This window comes from Alligator mississippiensis, chromosome 11, assembly GCF_030867095.1.
Source record: "Alligator mississippiensis isolate rAllMis1 chromosome 11, rAllMis1, whole genome shotgun sequence".
In the NCBI taxonomy this organism is placed as follows: Eukaryota; Metazoa; Chordata; order Crocodylia; family Alligatoridae; genus Alligator; species Alligator mississippiensis.
Window position 1 is genome coordinate 26202237 of NC_081834.1, and position 23195 is coordinate 26225431.

General features: G+C 39.1%; 1 protein-coding gene across 12 annotated transcripts in view; it reads right to left on the reverse strand.

The window, feature by feature from the left end:
* Positions 1-2759: 2759 nt before the first annotated feature.
* ZNF280D (zinc finger protein 280D) overlaps positions 2760-23195 on the reverse strand; it is a 155985-nt gene continuing 135549 nt past the window's right edge. For 6 of the 12 annotated variants that reach the window (XM_059714702.1, XM_059714705.1, XM_059714700.1 and 3 more), the window contains 5 exons: positions 21244-21362; positions 21061-21097; positions 13094-13139; positions 10194-10249; positions 2760-4586 (listed from right to left, as the gene is read on the reverse strand). In XM_059714702.1, the coding sequence (XP_059570685.1) occupies positions 3950-4586; positions 10194-10249; positions 13094-13139; positions 21061-21097; positions 21244-21362 (895 nt within the window). In that variant the 3' untranslated portion in view covers positions 2760-3949. Of the gene's footprint in view, positions 4587-10193; positions 10250-12614; positions 12707-13093; positions 13140-21060; positions 21098-21243; positions 21363-23195 lie in introns of those variants that run through there. The other 6 variants (XM_059714701.1, XM_059714709.1, XM_059714708.1 and 3 more) reach the window with 6 other exon arrangements.

A 23195-nucleotide genomic window follows, 5' to 3' on the forward strand; every position in this document is an offset into this window, starting at 1 on the left:
TTTCTGAAAAATTAAATTTGGATTTAACTTTTTTCTTTTAAAAAGTTTTAATTTTTTTTCATCTGCTGATACTTTATTTCTGTTAGAGAAGACAAAGGCTGTGTATATACATTCAAATAGAGAAACTTGTAGAGAAACTTGCACAGAGCTACCTGTACAGACATTCGAATAACAAAGCCCTGAAGAGTGGAGAGCTTGCACTGTGCAGTCAGGGGGGACCCCTGTGCACACATCTCATCATGCTCTGCAGGCTTCCATAGTTTTCCTGGCAACAGATCACGGCGATACATAGGGCAGCCCTGATTGGCTGACCCAGACTGCCCACAGTCATCCTGTTTTGCCCTATGGCACAATGGGGAATGTTCTGGAGCAGCAGAATTCAGTGAGTTCTCTCTCTCAGGAGGAGGGGAAGAAGCTGGAGGACCATGTTCTCTTCTGAGAGAAGCCATACTATGTATAGACTTTTGCTCACCCAAGAGAAACTCTCCTGGGAGTGATTTAACCCTGGTTGCTCCCAGGTTATATTTCTTCTGGAATAACCATTTTTACTCTAGAAGAAAAAGCCTGAACATCTGTACACTCATGGTCTCTTCTGGGAAAGCAGTGACTCTCCCAGGAGAAAATGAATGTCTATACAAGGCCAAAGTCTAAACAGTTTGCCTGCTTAGATTCTCCCTATGCCTGAGGATGGGTGTCTATGCCCTCAAGCTTGCAAAGAACAATTTTTCCAACTTTTCACTTGGTCTAATAAAAGATATTACATTTACCCAAATAACCTTGTCTGCCTAAGCAGTTCATCTTGCACCCAGAATTAAATGTTGATGACAGTATTTGATTTGATTTGTTCCACATTTTAATCAACACTTAGGAAAAGTTCTGCACAAGTGACTTTAGCCTTAACCACCCAAATAAAGTGAACCTCACACCAACTTTATAAGGGGAAACCTGAATCATAAATAATATAAACGTTTTGCCCAGGTCACACAATCAATTGAGGGAAGGTTTCATAATAGTAGCTACATGCTTTAAAAAGGAAAGAATCTGGTGATTCAAAAATGTGTATGTAAAATATTATCTAGGTGGATTAGTAAGGCAATAAAACAAAAGGAAAAAATGTATTAGGGCACCAACAAAGACCTACCACAAAACTAAGACTTTATTACAGCTGCAGAAAGTTAAAATGGCTATTGTCTCCAAATCTTGATAAAACTAGAGTAGTATCTGAATTTCACATAAAGTTCACGATATGTCTAACATATCTACTGTAAGAAGTACTTCACTCTTTAACAAGAGCACGTAAGTGCCACCTTCTTGTTTGCTTGGAAGGGTTATAGTCTGAGATGATGAGTTTTTTTAACCCTATCTGAGTGTTACATTCTGTATGCAGTTAGAATTTCCACTTGGATCAAAATCTAGGTAAACCCCATATCGAATGCTTTTATGTTAATATCTTGCTATATACATACATACAGGTTACCAAAATATTACAGATCTCTAACAAGTTTTTTTCCTCCACCTTCTCAGTAGAGGAGGATGTGGTCTTAAATTTCAGTCATTTTCCCAAATTAAACCTATTCTAAAGAGCAAACTTTTGCATACAAGTTTGGCGCATCACAAAAATGCATTTAAAAACAAACTACAACTTTCAGCTAAATCTTTTCTAACAGCTATGCATACCAGTCAAATTATACATCTTGAATGAAGCAAAAGAAAACAACACTAGTAAAATTTTCCCTTAGGGTCTGTCTCCACATAGCTTTCTAGAGTGCACATTGCTCAGAGACCCCTTCAGTAACATAACAAGTCTTCTGACTGATTAAACAAATGTTACCCCACCATTACTTACTAGGATACTGTATTTATTTTAGACTCTAAGTAGAATCACCAAACAAAATTTAAAAAGCCCAAATAAACCAGGCAAGGACTCTCACATCCTGGACCTGGTTATCACAGGTCTCAAGATTCATTGTTTCCTTTAGAGTCTAAAAGTAGGAGTAATAAAAAAAAAAAAAAGAAAAGAAAAACAGTGTACAATGTAAAATAACTACCCTTCCTAGCTATTTTGTAAATATTTATAGGAGTTGCCAAATATTTAAAGCTTTTATCATGTCTTGTCATAGTTAGCATTTTTTTTAAAGTTCCAATTCCTTGAGTCATCCATTTACAAGAGTTTCTAACCTTTATCAAAGGATACAGAAAAAGCGAGAAAATGTGCATTACTCAAAGCTCAAAAAAGGCAGAAACTTTTATCATTAAAAAAAAAAAATTTCTAAACTACTCAGTGGGGGGGTGGGGGGAATTGGGTTAGAGGCATAATCTGTGGGGGTTGTACAATTCACTTTATACTGAAGCAGTGCCTAAAGGCATATGCAACGAAGCTAGAAGCCTTACTTATAAGCTAGCTATTCTATGCTTTCTAACTCAGAAAGATGATACAGCTCGTAACAGATCAGTAAGATCCCGTCGAACCAATCTAATAGAGCAGAGGCAGAAATAACAGGATTCCCTTTGCTGAGGCACCAAATGACCAAGAAGAGTTCCTTTTGTAATCTCACAGGTAGCACACCTTGTCACAATATATAAGAACAAGAATGATTTGTATGTATAGCCACTTGCACATTTAATTTCAGACTCATTATATACATCACTCACTAAATTTAAGATAAATGATAGCTCTGCAGACGGAAACCAAAATATTTAAAGAAATTGTAAGACCGCACAAAGTAATCTGAAAATTAAAATTATTCACAAAGACAGTATTTTGTTGCAAATATTTACTCAAAAAGTAATATTTACAGCAGTGTTTAATAGCTGTTCAAAACATTTAACATTCATTAAAAACAAAACTGAAAGTCAAAGCATTCTAAAGGATTCAAAAGGAGCATTTTAATTAAGTTTGTTAATATTTCAGAGCAAGCTACTGTTAATCATATTATGCATTCCAATACCTTGCTGCTAGCTACATAGCAAAAAAACCCCAAAAAATGTTTTTCAGCAGCCATATTCTTGTACATAAGTTAGACTACAAAATGTCCTGAAATCAAATTGTACATCTCTGCTTTATATGCCCTTGATTTTTGTAACAGTTAGCAAGTAGCAGCTGCAAAAGTGGCAGAATACATGCCAGTCTGTTTCCAGTTCATTTCATTTAAGTTTCTACATTAAACCATACTTTGGTTTGACTTACAGGCCACTCTTATGGGTCTACCACTAATTAAAATCATTAAAACAACAGTAATGGCCTAACAGCTACAGTACTTTGAGCAGTATGTCCTACTTTATACAATGAGTACGTCAGGTATTTCTGCACAGCTTGCACACTGAAAAATCCACAAATATATATTTATATTGTAATAATTCCACTTTCACTGAAAGTTTAATTAAGATAAGCTTACAGCCTGGCAGAATTGCACCTGTACAGAGGTGCATAGATTCATACAGTTCTGGCTACATGCTTTGACAGACAGGAATGTGACGTCAAATCCAAAGTGGGTTTATGTTTATCCAAACTCTCAGTAGACCAATGCACCATTGTGTGAGCATGCTCTATTTCAGCACTACAATCTCATTTACTTAAAACCTTGCTGTTAAAAGGATTCCTGCATGGGGACTATCTCATCTTTTCTTCTTGGCTAACAGCAGATCACCATCACCTTACCCTAGGAAATATCACCGGAAAAAATGTGTTGTTTCCATTTTTGAGTGTCTCTTCCAATCTTTCGGATACATGTGAATACATGCTATACTTTATACATTTAGAAATTCAGTAATCTAGGTTGTATATTTGTATAAACTGCCTTCTTCATAAAAAAAAACAAACCCAAAAATTGATCTCTTCTTTTTCTATCTCAATACTCTGATCATCATCAATGAGCATACCCATCAAGAATGGCCCAAGGCATTGTTACCATTATTTATATTAAAGCTGAATAAAGGTTAATCTATATTTTCAGCTTTCTTCATTCTCATCTGTCTGGTTTACAGTTGTTTCTACACTGCTGGGACTGCTTCCTTTAGAAAAGTCATCCGTTTGTTCAGAAACCAGTCCAGTTTTCTTTGATGAAGATGTAACATTACCTTTCTGAAGTATTTCTGTAGCTTCATGCTCTAGTACCTCTGAGGGAGTCAAAGGCTCCAAATGAATACTGCCTTGTTCGCTAATGTCAGAACTAATAGATTCAGGTTCATCTCTTTTTCTTAAAAACTGCTCAAAACTAACGTCTTCACCCAATGTCAGTTTTAAGTCCTTGGTGTTCACTGTTGAAATTGTAGTTTCAACCAAGCTATCCTCTTTATTCTGTTCATTCAAGATGGCATTTTCTGAACTTGGAGAAGTTTTAAGTTCAGTTGTATCACAAGTATGCTTTTGTTTTTCTCCTATTACTTGATCACTGTTTTCTGAATCACAACATGGTCTTCCCTCACATGCCGAGTTCTTTAAGCAAGTGTCCTGGAGCACTACATTGGAGGCATCTTCCGTATTTGACACTGATGTATTTTCTTCAATCTTTTCCACTGATGAGCCTCTTTTACTTTGATTTCCATTGCATTCTTTTGCTTCCTTTGAAGTGTCATTTGCTTGGCTGCTGGAAAAAAAAACCAAATAAACTTAGCATTCTTAGCTAACATAAAACTATTTTAATATACAGATCCTACACTGCAGTTACTCTCTAAAGAAATGACACCGTAGAGTTTCATATTTGTTTTGTCTTATCAACTTACATAGTAAAATGTACTCTATAATAAGTGTTTCCTTCTATACAGCCCTGCAAATTAAACCTTACATCTAATAGTCTAGTTCAGGGGTCAGCAACCTTTTACTAACAGTGGGTGGTAGATTGTGTCCCAGATGAAGGCACAGGCCACCATACCCCTTCCAAGCATTTCAGATGTCCCTGTTCTGTATGGAAGGCTGCTCTTTTCTCTGCCTAATGCAGTGTCAGCTAAAAAACGTTCTGCTATAAAGTGTGGAGAACTAAAATTTGAGTGGATAATTTGCCAATAACATTGATCAAAAGCTGTAGTGCGGGCGAGATGAAGCTTCTGGAAGGAACTGGTGTGCTGTTAGTAAAATGTGGAAAGAGGAACATGGGTTGGACTGGACAACTGGGGATCTCTTAATAAACTACAGACTGGATCAGACCCTTGTGGGTTGGATCCAAGTTCTCTGTGGGCTGGATCCAGTCTGCAGGCCATAGTTTGCCAAACCCTAGTAGTCAGTTTGGCTTCTTTCCTTCTTCTTGCAATTTAATACCCATCACGAAGATGCAGCAGGACAAATAATGCCCTTCATTATACCCATGCATTCCCATTTCTTTTTTTCCAAACTGCAATCTGTGAGACAACCTATTCTATTGCATAGTCTCTACTGAACTAATGCAAATCTAACTATTTTCAACTTACTAAACAATTCTGAAGGTGACAAACAAAAAACCTGTTCATGCAGCATCTTGACCAACTGGCTCTGTGTAATGCCATCAGCAATAGAAACTTACTTTAATCATTAAAGTGAGCAATTGTGAACCTCAATTTCCACAAGCAGCAAAACATTTTACATAGTCACTTTTCAGAGTAAAACTGTATTTTTAATTAACCCAAATATTAATAATGTAAGCAATGTCAATGAGCAACTTGCATAATAAATCACAAGTCATAGCACATAAGACACATCTTTAAAGGGTATTGGTTACACCTAGTTTTAATGCATCATTTTAAAAAATAGTATATACTCTTCTAAAACAGCCAGGAAAATCAGAATGCTCCAAACAAAAACTAAATTATCTCTTTGGAACTCAGTTTATATAGAAAGTCAAACACCAACAGCACATTTGATTTTCTAGTTCTATCATTCAGTTTAATCTGATCATACATACTGATATATCACTGATTTAAGACCTCCTTGTAAAAGTGCTTCCCATTTGTTATGGGACTACTTGATTCATTGCTATACATGCAGTGAGGAGTTGCGTTCAGAATTTTATTTGTTCAAGAAGCTTCATTTCTAACATTTCCAGTCTGAAAGAAGCCAACACTACCTGAAAATGTTGATTGTGATGGATAAAGAAAAAGGGGAGATGGAAAACTTATACAGCTGGACTACTTGGGGGTTTCTCTCAATTCAGTTTTTTAAATTTAAATTTTAAATTGTAAATAATCTCCGTATGGCATGCAGCCATGGGATACACAAGGCATAACAGAATAGTAGGAAGTATTTTTTTATTAAAAAGCATTTGTATCATGTATTCAAGGAGTTTACAAATGACTTGAAACTACGTTTAGCTAAAATCACCTTTAATATTGGCTAAGAAATCCATGTAGATCATTGTTAAACCCTTAAAAATAATTGCCACTGTTTGGATTGGTTGCCTAAGTCTAGCTAATACTGTTTTAGCATGAAGTAGTATAAAACCAAGTTTTAAACCTCTTCAGGAAACAGTTCAAATGCAGACCAACACCCAATGGCTTTTTATTTGTCTAGATAAATATCAGTTTAGGGTGTTGCGGTTCTCCTGAAACAACAGATAAATAAGAAATGACTGTTTTTCTGGTATTTTGTTTTTATAATATTTGCAAACTGCAAATCCACACACATTGTTTTACAAACTTAGAAACAATTTCATTGATCCCCTGTAATAAATAACACTGCAGTCTAGCTGAATGCTAGAAGAAAATAAGTGTTATTTTAGCCTGGACACTACATGTTACACCAAAATTTAGAAGTTACTCTACTTTCAAGCTTTAAGTTAAATCATAAATATCTAATCAGCTTGTAATTTATATTGCATTTAAAAGGCAATAGGAATTGTTGCGCATAGTATAAGACTGACAGAAATTCAGCATTCAAGAACATTTTTTTGAAGTCGAGAAAAAAAATAAGAGGCAATCAGAATTTAAGTTTCCCTATATTGTCACACCAACTTGTCCCATTCATATTCTGGAGGAAATAATTCAAGAGGTAATTCAGCCTTCATGCCCAACAAATCATCTTCTGCTGAAACTGTCTACGTTACTACTTCTTTGCCTTTACATTTATATATTTGAACACCTTTATATAGTTAACATTTAGTTTACTTAAAATCCATAATTACAAAATAAAAATAAAAAGGATTCCAACCCTCCCAACTCTGCCAAGGCATGCTAGGAAGAGAGACAGACCTTGTAGAAGTTAGAGGATGAGAAGTTCCAGTCCAGGATCTTCCACTCAGAATGCCATGGCTAAGGATATTAAATGTCCCTTAGAATATTAAATTCAGTGTACTTATTCTTCAAAACATTTGAGTCAATATAGTAGAAAAGAATAAATGACTAGGCCTGTGCAAAGTGGCTAGTATTCGCTTCGGATTCAGATTCGGCCGAGTTGGGGGACACTGATTCGATTTGGTGATTCGAATCACTGTCCTGAATCAATTTGGCCGAATATGATTCAGAGATTCGGCTGCTGCAGCTAAAACTCCAAATCACACATGCCCATCCCCTGCCTGTTCTCCCAGCCCCAGCAATGGCTGCCCTGCCTGCCCCAGCTCCTGGCACTTTGGAAAAAAAAAAAGCCCTGACTCACCAGGTGCTGCCCGGTCGGGGGCTGATCCCTGCTGCCCCCCACTGCCCTATGCTGTGTGGGGGGCTCTACACAAGCCCTCCGCCCACTGTCTCAGCCCCCCACCATGGGTGCCCCGCCCACCCCAGCTTCAGCCCTTTAAAAAAAACAAAAACAAAAAAATCCTGCCACTCACTGGTTCCTGCCCAGCAGGGGGCGATCCCCACTGCCCCCCACTGTGTGCGGGGGGGGGCTCTGCATGAGCCCCCCGAATCCCCAAGGCTGCTGCAGAACCCAGGGAGTCCGGGATTTATTTTTTCTTAAAGAGCTAGGGTGGGTGGAGCAGTCATGGGGGGACTGGCACAGCGGGCATGGGTCAGGGGGTTCATGGCAGAGCCCCCCACATGGTGTGGGGCAGTGGGGGGCAGCAGGAATCACCCCTTTGCCCAGGAGCACCTGGTGAATCTGGGTTTTTGTTTGTGTTTTTTTAAGGGCAGGGAACTGGGTTGGGTGGGGCGGCCATGGTGCAGGGGGGCAGGGGGAACAGGCTGGGGAAGCAGGCAGGGGATGGGGCCTGACAGGGGTCCCCTCATGGTCCCATCCCTGCTCCTCCAGCCCCCCCCGCCCCTACTTACCAGCATGGAGTCTGGCTAAAGCTTCCTGCTGCAGCAGGCAGGGGATTGCCCAAATAGAAGCTCTCCAAATCTTTTCTGAATCGATTCAGAGAGCTTCGAATCAATTCAGACCTTTTTATTGGTCCCCTGATTCCATTTGTATTTAGAGATTTGGCCACCGAATTGGGCCGAATCTCCTCCAGATCAAATCAGCACCTGAAGCTTCGCACAACCCTACAAATGACCCACTTTCTTTTGAAGATACTTTCTTTGGGAGAAACTATAGTGAAGCTTCCCAGAAACTGCAAAATCTCAATCTGATTGGATTCAGAAATGACTGAATCATGTGCCCGGGGGGCACATAAAAAAATTTAGAAAATGAATATTTATCTGCCCTCGATAGCTTGCCAGAACTCAGTAAGCAGCCCTCTGCCCAAAATAATTGTCCGCCCCTGGTGTAATGGTATCAAGGCAGACGAAACTAAAACAGATAACAATGGCAATGGCAAACTAGGTCGAATGGTCATAAACTACTACAAGACCATTTCAGGCTGGACATAAGGAAGAATTTCTTTACTGTCCGAGCCCCCAAGGTCTGGAACAGCCTGCCACCGGAGGTGGTTCAAGCGCCCACATTGAACACCTTCAAGAGCAAACTGGATGATCATCTTGCTGGGATCCTATGAACCTGGCTGACTTCCTGCCCTTTGGGCAGGGGGCTGGACTCGATGATCTTCCGAGGTCCCGTCCAGCCCTAATGTCTATGAAATCTATGAAATGTCCCATCACCAGGAGCATACTGTCAACCAGCAAAACTAGTCTAATTATTATGCTATATCATGGCCTAAAACTAGAATTGAAGGATCAAGAAAATTTGAGGACTCAAAATGAACAAGGAAGTAGACCAAGTCAAGCAACTTGCTACTTATAGGCCACTTAACTATCAAACTTGAAGAACAGTGTCACTTATAAGCAAAAATTAGTACAACAAATGCAGATTAGAAGGCAGGGAGAAGCAAATATATGATGTACAAGTGATTATTGTACCAAGATTAGAATAACTTTATTAACTTGGGCTGGACTTGAACAAGTGATGAGGACATCATAGACCCTATAGTTCCTGAGCCACCTAGTTCAATTTTTATGTGAACATTTTAAGTGAAATTAAAATGTCAGAGTTGCTGGGTCACACTGATGTGTGACCAGAGGAGGGGGGGAAAGGCAAGGGAGAATGCTTTATTTGGACAAGCAATTATTCAGCTACTATGTTAAAGCTTACAACAAATGGTTGACCCTTTAAAAATAAGAAATCACAAATTGTGTTGCTATAATTAGGCTAGATCTTTCTGGGAAATAGAATTTAAAGGCCTGACTTCAGGACTAATGTTGCATAACTGTTTATGCAAACCCAGGTAACAGCAAATATTTGACACTTAAGAATGTGATTTTTGGTCTAATACACATTTCATACAAATAAACTCCAACTGTGGTTCTGTACTTAAAAGTTGATAGCATAACCCATGTCCTGAATTACTGTTTCACACACTGACATTCAGACACCACCAGAATTCTAAACTGCAGCAATATTTTTTGTAGTACAGTATGTTACAATTACCCAACAAGTTCACATATTTACTTTCCCAAAGGGGAAAGAAGTACCTCTTCACAATGGTGAAAATACAGCTTTGTAAAAAAGCCATAAGTAATGCCCCAAACTTATACTGTTTAACTGTAGGAAGTGCTTTCTATTTTTCTGAAAATACTGTTAACTATTCAGATGCATTGTTACAATAAATAATCCTCCATTTCAATATTTTGTACAGTTTATGTGGTACAATTATTTTGAAACCCAACAGCCTAAGTTTCACGTCTTGTTGAGTAAATATACTACAGCTGCTATTTGAAAATTACTTTTTCTTATAAAAAGTCTACATTATACAAATACTAGTTAAAATATTTTCTCCTAATTACCTGAAAAATAACACAGCACAAGTGTTATTTTATGTACTTGAATTTCAAGAGATGCAGCTGTTCCTTATATTTACCTTTCAAAAGTTGATGTTTCTGTTTTTCCTTCAGATAAACTAGATCTTGATTTTTTCTGTAATAATTAATGATATTTTTTAATTTTACATCCATAACTGATTACACTAAAATGCAGCAGACAGAATTTTACACTGTGATTTCTTGAAATCTGCACATTATCGAGATCCAGTGGAGATCTTTGTATAGCTGTTTGCAACCAGTCTTTCACATTAAGGAAAATTTTCTTTTTTTTTTTCTTATTCCTTTTTGTTAAATCGGCACATTCCTGGAGCCCTCATTCATATGAATAATCCCAATGACATCTTACTTGAGAAAGGTCTGCAGAACTGAGTACTCACAGTTGGTGTACTCACATGTTTGGTGAAAAAAGAATCAGGAGGACTGTTGACAGTCAGGCAGTGATTAGTAGAATAGCAATAAAAGCAAAATTAAAGTTAATGCAATATAAAGTATTACACAGACCACTGAATAGTGTATGTTGGAAAAGTTATCTGATAAGCAGGACTTGCACATAAATTTGTAAAGCTCTGGTTGCGAGTGCTTAGTACAACACTTCAAGAGAGAACCAGCTGCCATCCATTGTAACTTATGCTGTTACACAATTTTTCATCAGCAGAAGGTATAACAAGCGAGTTATTCTCTCTCATATAAAATAACCAATTTTAAGATGTTAAAAGAATGGACAAATTACAGTTTGCTGTCTGGAAATAGCAAGTTTAATTAAAACATCTGCTATAAAATAGATCCTACTAAGTTTCATCTAAATCAATGAAAAAGCAGGGCTTAAATGTTCTCCACCTATCAAGAAAGGGGTGAACTGATAGCTGATTTCTGCGAGTCATCTCCCTTGACTTTGCTGTGCTGTTCTCAAGGAAGTCTAGCTAGCCAGTCTTAGTTCTTCCCAAGCTCCTGGCTCCTAGTTCCAGCTCCACTTCTGGTCTCAGACCCCCTTGCTACTTATCAATCCGCTAAACAGCACAGATTATGCACTATAATTCAAATACCTTTCCATGATGAGGAAAAAAAAAGGAAGACAAATTACAGCTGCTACAAGTAGATTCTATTGGGACAAGTGTATGGAACAAAATGGCAAATACCCAGCTGCAGCAAAATAGCAATCATTCCATGGCACAACAGAAAATTAAACAGAATCATAGATGATGCAGAAATGGTACATCACACCTGAGAACTACTGTTTCAGGGCTCCTTCAAAATCAGAAAACTAGCAGTGAATTTGTCTACACTTCATTCATATTTTGAATTAAGTGCATCTTCTGCAACCATAAAGACAAGAAAGTTAATGTTCATTTTAAATGAAAGCAAGCTCCAGGAGCCCAAGGTTAAATTACAAAGCAAAAACCTAGGTTCTAGAACATGTGGGGCTCCATCATACCACTGAAAACACATTTCTATACATTAAACAAAATTCAGTCTTTAGTAGAAAAACGGTGGACAACTATAAGAAAAGACAGCTAAAGCAAAGGGCCAATGGAAAAAGGTTTGCAAGGCTTACTTCAAGGAGCTCCTTTTACCTTTATCCCACTAGAACAGCTGTGCTCAGCACCTGGCACATGGGACTTCAGGTGGGTCTGGAAATCTGGTGGCAGAGCAGTGGTGGCAGAATTGACTGCTGCTCCGGTGCTGCCAAATTTCCAGACCTGTTGGGAGTCCTGTGAGCTGGATAATGTGAACCCTGTGTGCTACATCACGCCAGTGTACAGTTGGGTAGGCACAAAGAGTTGCTCTGCAGACAGATCCAGGTGTGTGGGGTTGGGCTGACACAGAATTGCAACCCCAGAACAACCCCACACACTGATCCCAAGACGGATCTGGCCCACAGACTAACTCCATACCACCCATCTGGCTTGCAGAGCCAGAAGGCTGAGCACCACTGCATTAAGACGACGGATTCCCAGCTTTCCCAAAGAATCATACATCTGTCCCCAAAACTATCATTTCCCACTTAGCCTGAGTAGGGAACTAGTGCTGCTTATAAAAGGAGTACCTACACTGTATTTTGAGCAAGAAGTGCACAACACTGTAAAACAGGCCTCACTCATTTGTGCCCACTCCAGGCACAATCAGGGCTGCACCAAGCTGGTTTCATCACAAATTTGTAAGCCTGGGTATACTTGTAGGCAGGTATTATTTCTTTGGCTATATGCCAGTCTTGCTCAAAATGCTGTACAGCCATTCCTACAGAAGGCCTGTGCTTGGCCAAAGTTCCTCCCTTCCCACTCCCTGGCAATATTTTGGTAACAGCAAACTGCCTTTTTCTGAAGAAAAGGACAGACAGAAAGATAAGTTCAAACACCAAACTTGCTCAGAGCTCTGCAAATCAAGCTGCAAGAAAAAAAATCTGTAAAGTGCAGAGAGCCTGGAATAAAAGTGGGTGAAGTAGATGTGTGTGCTGTGATAACCTTCAGCTCCTCTGTACGCACAGAACAATTGTGTGCATGCCTGGGAAAGGCTGTTTAAACTGGGAAACAAATGACTGCTTTTCCTCACTTCCCTAAAAAAAAAATAAAAAAAATCATAAAAAAGTGAGAGGTTCAAGGAAAAAAAAAAAATGTCCAATTCCCCTTAAGATTTAAGTAACATATGCAACACAACTAATAATAGCTTCATTAATTAGATACATAAGTACACTGACTACCTGAACATAAACTGGAAGTTTCTGATGTTACAAATTTACATAACCTAATTCTCTCTCCAATGTCATGTCATTTTGTAGCAGAAAAAGGACAAGACTGGGTTCTTCATATCAAAGATGTGTTCTGGACATAATTATACAGCAGTATATACATATATTTAAATAGAAATATCACAGTCCCTCAAACAATTCTAGATGTTCAAAAATATTTTTATTCAGACATCTTTAGACCGTAAAAAATATTACCTCAGATTTAGCTTCTCTCTCTCTAATGGAGATTTCAGTCTTTAACCTAGTGGATAATGAATTAAGATTCAATGTTTTCAAATACTAACATTAATATTAAAGAGTGGTGAAAAATGGACAAATATACTTAAAATAAGAAAACATACTGGCAACTTAAAATGAACTTTTATTGTTGAAATGCATTTTAATTTTGCTTAAAGTCTATTTCATATTTTCAAAAAGACATCTCAACATTTAAAAACATTTATTGTATACATATTGTAAAATTACATGTTTGTTTCATGTAATCTGTGCCTCTCTCTCTGATGGAAAAACATTCTAAAACTATTACTTCAAAGAAATCATTCTGGCTATGCTCATTGATTCTATCTGATGATAGATAATACATATATCCTCAGTGTTAGCAACTGTTTATATAATGAGGAAGTCAAGATATTAGCATATTAAAGTACTGAAGATTTTAAAAAACCCCCAAAAACTTCCAACAATTTAAAAATTAAATCTGCACATGCTTTTTAAAACTATTTCTCCATACACACAATACCAGTGCTACCAAATAGTCTTTAAAACAGAAATTGAATATTTCCATCTTAAATTGTAGAATCTACTGTATCCAACACCCAGAAAAAGCACGTGTGGATATGTGGATGTGCACACATCTTCTTTGGAATGCTGTACAATATTGAAACTGACCTCTAACTATCACTTGGAGGATATTCTTCACCCAAAATACCTTCACAAGCACAATCCATACATTAGATTAGCTATAAATTATTTAAATGTATTGACTTCTAAAACCACATTAATTAAACAGCTTATCACAACATCACTGTGATTGATTTTCTGTGTTTATATAAGAAAATGTTACTGCAGAGATAGCAAGAAGTACATCACCTGTAAAACCCTGTTAAGTCATCAGTTTCGATATAAAATCTAACCTTTCAGAGGCTTTTTTTTGTTTATAAAATTGCTTGTGGTTGTACCTTCTTTGTTGATGCTGCATTAAAGTCAATTTTAATTTGCTGAAGTATGGTGCTATATCTATCAGACCTGGCCTGAGTAATAATGTTATTAATCAAGAATTAAATGATTCATGACCTCAGTGGGGTTTAACAGCTGTTTCTACCACGTACATTATACTTAGCATAAGAAACAGATGTATTGATTTAAATTTTATAACAAACAGATATCACTAACATTAGAAATGATATAATTTATTGTAATTGCTGTTTTTTTCTTGACTAGCCCAAGAGAAAACCAGTGTTAAACATCTTTCCAATAATCTTTAATATTCTCAGTGAACACTTTGTAAATAATGCCTGTTAATAATGTCTTCGTAACGTTAAAAATGACTTTGCTAGTGCTATACAGAATCATGTGTGATCATTTTAGCTATTATATTCTAATTTATTATATAAAATGTAGCACGCACATGTAAGGGAACAAAAGATCACTTTGTTGTAGCACCTCTGTGTTAGCATAACCACAATGTATAACTAATTAACAGAAAGGAAAAAGTAAATCAAATGCCAAGGCTGCATTCAATAAACAGACACCCAAACAATTTTTGGGGTCAGGGATTTAGAACATTCTTAAATATTTAATCATGAGTATCAATACCAATACAAGATAAAGGTACAGCTAACATTGGTTTAGTTTTTTGCACTGAAATCATTAAAAAAATTAGTATAATAAGCATGTTTTTCATAATAACTTGTGTAAGAGACAGAGCAGTTAGACAAACAAGTTGAAAAGACCAGTCTAATTTAAACATTAGCAAATTAATTTCACATAGTCAAAAATCTTGGTATCTGAACAAGATTTTACTGCAAACCTTGCAGTGAAATGCAAGGTTTGCCATCAAATTAAATGCAAGAAGAACAAAATGTGGTATCTGTTCATTATATCTGTCCCCTTATTAAATTACACCCTCATGGACTTCAGTAAACTATGCATTTAAGTTCCTTAAAACTTTACACTTCATTTCTTCAGAAAAATTTCTGAAGTTACTTTTTCAAAATAGGCACCATCTCCCCTCACTCCCTGTGTTGTCTAGCAACAGGGTAGACACCCTATGATTGTCAAAATTCAATAGGACCATTGTGAAGCACAACTGACTATGAAATAATGACCGTCTTTGCTAAAAAGAGGTTGCAACTTCAGTCCCATTAAGAAAAATGAGATGACAAAACTATTCTTCAATCTCTATAAAATAAACTTTCAATTCTGAAGTGTGACCAATAACCTTAAGAATATTCTTCAAATATTCTTCAGAAATATACTATATACACAATTTCAGCAAATTTTAACTATGGGTATTTTGAAGTCTACATTATTCTGCTATGATAATCAGGGGGAAAAAAAGAAGTTTAATTACTGATACTTCTTACAGATCCCATTTTAAATTTAATTTTGAATTCTAATGGATACACGCGTGTATATTATTGTTCTTTACTCAAGAAGCAGTGTTAACACTAAGAAGAATGTTATATAATGTTCATATATAACAAAGAGGTTAAATCCCTGCTAGAAGTTCAAACTGAACTCAATCTAATTATGCTGTTACCTTATTATGAATATCATTACACTTACCTCATTACAAAACCTATTTTTTTAAATATACACACTGTATTTATACACATTCACATATGAGAAATATATGCTATAAATGGATCATAGTTAGACTCATGAATTTGAAAACTTGTGAAAAGTCATTTACTTTGGATAGTACTAGCAACAGGAACCTGACTGACACGGACAGAGCACTGAAAAAACATTTTTACAGTAGTATGGTCAGTCTTTGGTACTCTAAAGTATTCATTAACAGAATGAACAACCTTGAGCACATTGGTTTCAGAAACACAATTTCTACAGACTACTCCCTGTTTTATTCAGGGATAAACTAACTGTTGGCTAGATTCCAACAAGTTGGACAGCAGAAGTAGAATTTAAGATGCTCTAGCTAACCTTATGCAGCACATACTATTATTAGCATTATAGTTGATTAAACTATACCTATATAGCTTGCATTCACACTTCATGAAAGCATTGATATAAAAACAAGAATATGTCTTTTAGATGTACATGGAAAGTATGCGCATATGTGTGTCTAAATCTAACATAATACGCTTGCTTATAACAGTGACTGTTCCAATCTTTTCCCACATTTTCAGTGTATTACAATCTTAAAATATGACAGACTCACTCCTTATTGGCCCTTCGGGGTAGACTGGGTACCAGGCTAACCCATTAATAAGGTTGGACAGGCAAGGGCAGGGACTGCAGCCCTAGTAACTGGTTTAATTAGCATGGAAGGGTCATTATTCTAACCCTTTGGCTGGAACAGCAATTATATAGATTCATAGATGTTAGCGTCGGAAGGGACCTCAATAGATCATCGAGTCCAACCCCCTGCATAAGCAGGAAAGAGTGCTGGGTTTAGATGACCCCAGCTAGATGCCTATCTAACCTCCTCTTGAAGACCCCCAGGGTAGGGGAGAGCACCACCTCCCTTGGGAGCCCATTCCAGACTTTGGCCACTCTAACTGTGAAGAAATTCTTCCTAATGTCTAGTCTAAATCTGCTCTCTGCTAGCTTATGGCCATTATTTCTTGTAACCCCCAGGGGCGCCTTGGTGAGTAAAGCCTCACCAACTCCCTTCTGTGCCCCCGTGATGAACTTATAGGCAGCCACAAGGTCGCCTCTCAACCTTCTCTTGCGGAGGCTGAAGAGGTCCAGGTGCCCTAGTCTCTCCTCATAGGGCTTGGTCTGCAAGCCTTTAACCATACGAGTGGCCCTTCTCTGGACCCTCTTCAGGTTATCCACATCCCTCTTGAAGTGCGGTGCCCAAAATTGCACGCAGTATTCCAACTGCGGTCTGACCAGCGCCTGATAGAGGGGAAGTATCACCTCCTTGGTTCTGTTTGTCATGCATCTGCTGATGCACGATAAAGTGCCATTAGCTTTTCTGATGACCATGCAGCAGTCGTGTATCACAACTCATAGTTGGTCTAAGTCTCTTCAATGACCACCGTTCTATTCACACACAGTCCAAACGGTCAGGTCTTAAGCAGATGGGATTTATTCACTATCATGGGCAAATCAAGAATTCATGTAAACATTTATGATGTCAGGACCCTAAATAATGCAAAAAGGCCCAGTAAAAAATTATGGTGGTACAGCACCTTCTCGGCTATGGTTAAAATGAATAATTATTTCTCATTTAAAGGCTGGTTATCATAAATGTCCTATAAGTCAGGCAGACTGGCTTGAAATTTTCTGTGTCTCGTGAAAGTGCAGGGAGACAATCAGTGATCCAAATTTGGGATCATTTGATCAATGGGTTCATAGGATACAATATCTCCTGTTCAAAAAAATCCTTAGAATTTAATACGGACAGATCCTACCCACATTTCTGTGCATACCTGGGGCTCTACAGCTTCTAATAGCACCCAAAATGTTCTTACAGTTCTCACTCAGCATCTCAAATACTGAATGCCATCCGCTGTTACACTGAGGAAGCAACATTGTTTAACTATCTACACAGACATGTCTAAGTCTCATGTGCCAGTGTGCATGCACTAAATTGCAACTTTTTCCAGTAAGCCCAAAAATGGGAAGGGTGGTACCCTAAATCCATCTGTCCTCAAATCGTGTTCAAAGCTTTGCCACAATCTAATCTAATCCACATCCCAGATTCCCTCATATGACAATCGCAGGTCTGATAAACTACCACTTATCATTCAATACAGCCAATACCTATTAAAGTAAATGCAACTCAATCACACAATACAGTATGTTCAGACATCTGCTCTCCCAGGGTTTTTTTTTCCTTCTAGAGTGGCCATTTTTACTTTGAAAAAGAAAGGCCTGAATATCTGTACACTCATGGTTTCCCCTGGAAGAGCAGCAACTCTCCCAGGAGAAACCAAATGTCTGTACATGGCTGATGTTAATACCCAGTGGCTACTGTTAGCTTGCAGAGCAGATTTATGTTTGATTTGGCATGTGGCTTTAGGGGAAGGACCTGGCTTTTAGGAGGTCTGCTACTGAAAATGTAGGTAGATAAGATACTCTTAGTTAATGAGGTTCTTCATCAGCGAGTATAATCCGATCTCCTGCCCTTAATAATCTTTTTGGTACTTGTCTAGTTGTGTTTTAATGTGTTCCAAGAAACATGAAATCCACCATTTAAGAGATTATTCTGCAATCCAGTAAATAGCTCAACAGGAATATCAAAGACCACAATTTACCTTTCTTAATTTAAACACTGTAATCATGCTTGTATCTTATTGGAAACATAAAGCAAGGAGAGGAACTTCAGATGGTACATTATCACAATACTTAAATTAATATTAAGGGCAAGAAAAAAATTAATGTATTAGCTCTTTTAATGTTTCTCTTTGAAGTCATTTCATTCTCCTCTTGAATACTTTTGATATCTCATTTCCCAAGTTTTCTTGTGTCACCATTGCTACAGCATAAAATACACAGAAACTAATAAAAAAAAAATATACCATGGAAAGCAAAGTTAAGCTACTAGCCTGGGACACAGAGGGCAAGGTTTAATTCCAGTGCTTTCTGGGCAAGTCACTTAGTGCACTGACAGGTGTGAGGGGGTGGGGGGGGGGAAAAAAAGAGCAAAAACAAAACAAAATTTTTACTGCAAGAAGCAGAGCGTTAATTGGACCTGGCTCTGCAGCATTTGTATAAATCAGGCACTTCAAATGGGCTTTTTTGGCAATTTTATCTAAAGCTGACACAATCATCCATGAATGACTTGTGCCCCGGCGGATGGCAGGGCACGGCAGCGGTGGGATGTGGCAAGAACCGACCAAAGGTCAACGACCCACCCGCAGCCACTGCCGGCAGTGGCGGTAGCAGCCAGCGGGATTGTGGACCTCCTGCAGACGCTGCTGGCAGTGTCATCAGCAGGGTGGTGAGTGGCAACCACCTGGAGGTGCCACCAACAGTGTCGGCGGCACCTTTTTGTAGGGGGTGCACCGCCATGCTTAGGGGGTACACATGCACCCCTGTGCACCCTCTACGCGTTGCCCCTGCAATCATCTACAGGGAACCCCCGCTTAACACTGTTTCACTTAGCACTATTTCACTATAATGCTCATTTTAAATTGATACCTGATTTCACTTAGCGCTCAGCTAGTTTCACTACAACATTTGCGGTCGCCATCTTGGGTCATTAAAAACAATTGCGGTCACCATTTTGGGTCGTCAAATACTTTCAGTTTCGCTTAACGCTCGTTTTTTCAGGAGCCAATTAAGAGTGCTAAGCGGAGGTTGCCTGTATTAGATAAAAGTGCCATAAACGCCGCTGAAGAGCCCAATCTATATAGATGCTGTGCGAGCTGGGTCCAACTAATGCAATGCCTCTTTTGGGCATGTGCTAGGCTTGCTGCAGGGTTGTGCAGAGTTTGAAGTGCCATTTTTGGTGGGTTTTTTTAATGTCTGTAAGCAGCCTTAGCCTCTCTGAAAACATCCCCATGGCACAGTGCTTTGCTATACAAAGATATCTAACCTAGGTCTACGCAAGCTAGCTCACATACTGGAACCTCTATATGGTACAAGGCAGTACCATGCAGAGAAAATCCTGTCAACTTGCCATGTCTGAGCTCCTGAAAAAGAAACGGTATCACTCAATTTGCTCAGGTATAATTCCTTAATGTTTTTTGAACCATATACCACATTTTCTGGCATATGCAACACATGCATTCGAAACGTGTATGATAACTATGTTTCTGGTCCTAAGTTTTTACATTACACACAAAATGACCAAGGTTTTTTTGTTTAGAATATATAGGTTGCATATGACTCCTGCATTTCCCATAGTTGAAGCCATGAAAATTTAAACACAAGATCAGAACATTGATTCATCTACTGTTTCCATAGAGGTAACTATGATACATTACAGAGAAAGGGGGGCAATAAAGACTATAGGAAATAATTATGTAATGGCCTGCCCATAAGGGGTATTTCTTTCTAACATTCATCAGCTGGTGGCTGAATTATGCCTTAAGGCATGAGGATCTGCCTCCCTTTTGGAATGTTCCCCCATGATATTGTATTGTAAACTATGAATAGTCTCCTTATACATGAAAATACCCAATACTTTTTGCAATCATACTAGAACTTAGTGACTCAATGATATCTTGTCATAAAAGTTTCCTTATTTTTTATTCTTGTCATTGGCCATCTCCTTATTCTTGATTATTTGAAGCTCTTTGGGAGAGATGACATATTTTTGCTCAACATACAATACCCAAAACCCATTCAATTTAGGGTTGAATAAACTCATAATCCTCATTATGTGGTCTCCTGTAGCTCTGCCAGTGTAATTGGGGAATCTTATTTCTAAGGTTAAAAAGAAGCACAAAACTGCAAGCTCTTTTTGAAAGCCTGCATAATAATAATAAAAGTAAAGAAAGACATAAATGTCATTTAGTTTTCTTTGCATGTCATATTAAAGAAAGTTAATAACAAAAATAAAACAAATTAACTCTGCTTTATTCTAAATTTCATATAATCATAACTTAGTTTAATTCAGATAAAAAAAACAAACATCAAAATAACATTGCCATAATTCAATAAAGAACAGTGAGGGCTCATAATACATTAACATCACAGGTAAATTGAAACAATGTTCCCTTTGATTTTAGGCTTGAGTTCAGGAAAGAGAAATTCCAATGCTTCAAAATCATGCACCATGTATAATCTTTGCCAAGTTAGACAAAAATCTTTCAAGTATTTACTATTATTAATTATATTTGCAGCAAAAAAAAGAACTGAATACAAATCAAAACTAAAACCACAGAGTCAAATGGAAATCACAGAGCATCTGGAGCTCAGTCTCCTTAAAATTTAAGAGTGCATATTCAGGTGTATATTTTAGCCATCTCCGATTACTAAAAATTACATTAATTAAATTTAAAAATGTTGAAAACAAAACTTACTCAGATACATGCTCAGCAGTTGGGCAACCTAGGGAAACTGGAATAAAAATAATTTATATTAATATACATCTTTAAAAAAAATCACAATACCTTAACATTTAATCTGGAATGTTACTGACCAACAGCATCTACTAATGTGGTTCATCTAAATCTTACATTAAGAAGGATACTCCATGTACTTACCATTCTCTATAATAACTTGGCAAGTGTGAGTATGGCTTTCACTCAAATGCGTGGCCATGTTATCTAAGCCAGAAACATCAGTTAGGAAATCACAATTAAGACATACTACAGTCACACCCCTGGAGAGGAAAAAGTAAAAAAAGAGTGAATAGCTCAATGCTATTAAAGGTTCCCCCCCCATTTTCCCAATAGTTCTGGCCTATGGAAACTTAGATAATACAAAGGGCCAGTGAATATACTTTTATATTCCTATACGATTGTAGAATGGCCTTAAGCTCACAAAGATATTCTTGCTTTTTATTAGTACTGCAGTAGCACCTGGATATTCCCACCCACAAGTTGGTGAAAAAGAAAAGCAAATAGCTGTTCTTATATGCTGCTAAATCAGCGGCAGGCAATTATTTTGGGCGGAGAGCCGCTTACCGAGTTTTGGCAAGCTGTTGAGGGCTGCATGGGTAGCCCCGCCCCTTGACAGGTGCCTTGCCCCTGGTCACCATCTTGGGACTGGAAATCCTGACCCTAACCTCTGACCTTTGCCACCGGAAGTCCCTCCCCTTGCCCCTGGAAGTACTCCTTTGGGGAAAAGGGTTTGCCATCTTAGGGGAAAAAAAAAAAAATTACATACTAAAAATCAAACACCCATAATAATGTATTTTAATTTAATTTTAAAAATATTTTTGTCCTGATTCGTGTGCGTTCATTCTGTATGTGCAGTGACTGCATATGGGGGTTTGTGGGGATGGGTGGATGCATGTGTATGGGTACGCATGTGGGTATGGAAGCCATGTAGTGCAGAGTGGCTGGCCAGTGGGCGGACAGGAAAGTGGGGAAAGCAGCAGGGGTAGGGGTGGGGGGTGCGAACAGGAGCACGGGGCCTGCACCAATGTCCTGGGGCCAGCGCTGGCAGGGCCCAGATTGGAGCAATAGGAGTGTGGGGTGTGGGCTGCCAGGGGTCTGTGGAGCCGGGCTGGGCTGCATCAACAGGGATAGGGGGGAACTGACTCAGTTCCATACAGCCCCTTCTGGGTGGGACCCCATGCTCCTGCTGCCCTACTCTGGGCCCCACCAGCACTGGCCCTGGGACACTGGCGCGGGCTGTGCTCCCACTGGCTCCCGTGTGCCTTCTCAATCCCAGTGTCCCCACCCCAGCCCCATGGTAGAGGTGAGGACCAGCACACAGCCCTGACCCCATGTGCCCCATCCTTGCTGGGATCAAACTGGTGCTCAGTACAGTAGGGAAAGCGTCCCGCGCACGCCCCCCGCCCATGGCTGTTGCTTCCTTTCTGCAGCCGCTTGCAGCCCATACAGGACTGTCCTGCCTCTCCACCATGTGGCAACATAGAGCAGGCACAGGCAGCCCCGCACAGGCTCTGAGCAGCTGCAGCACAGGGCACTGGCAGCGGGAGTGGCTGCTTTTCCTCCACACAGAGCACCAGTTTGTTCCCTGCCGCTGCTACTAGCCTGGGCCCCGCACCAGCTCCAGGCTCACCTGTCAGGACTGAGTCATGTAGCAGCAGCGGTGTTGGGCAGAAGCTGCTGCTTGGCGCAGAGGAAAGTGGCCCCCCTGCTCGCTGCTGCTGGGCAGCGTTTGCTGCAGCTGCCCGCCAGAAGCCTGTGCTGCGCTAGGCTGTGCTGTCCTGTGGCTGCTCCACACAGCCATTACTGCCATGCTTGGCAGCACAGAGGTGGTGGTGAAGTTGCCACACCACAGCTTAGCACAGCACGGGCTCCGGACGGGCAGCCGTAGAAAACACTACCTGGCGGCAGCAAGCCACAAGCCTGCTTTCTTTCATACTGAGCAGCAGCTTCTGCCCAGCTGCTGCTGCTGCGGCTCAGCCCCAACAGGCAAGCAGGGAGCTGGTGCAGGGCCCAGGCTAGCAGTGGGGAACGAACTGGTGCTCAGTGTGAGGGAAAAGCAGCCACTCCCTCTCCAAATGGCCAGTGCCCCGAGC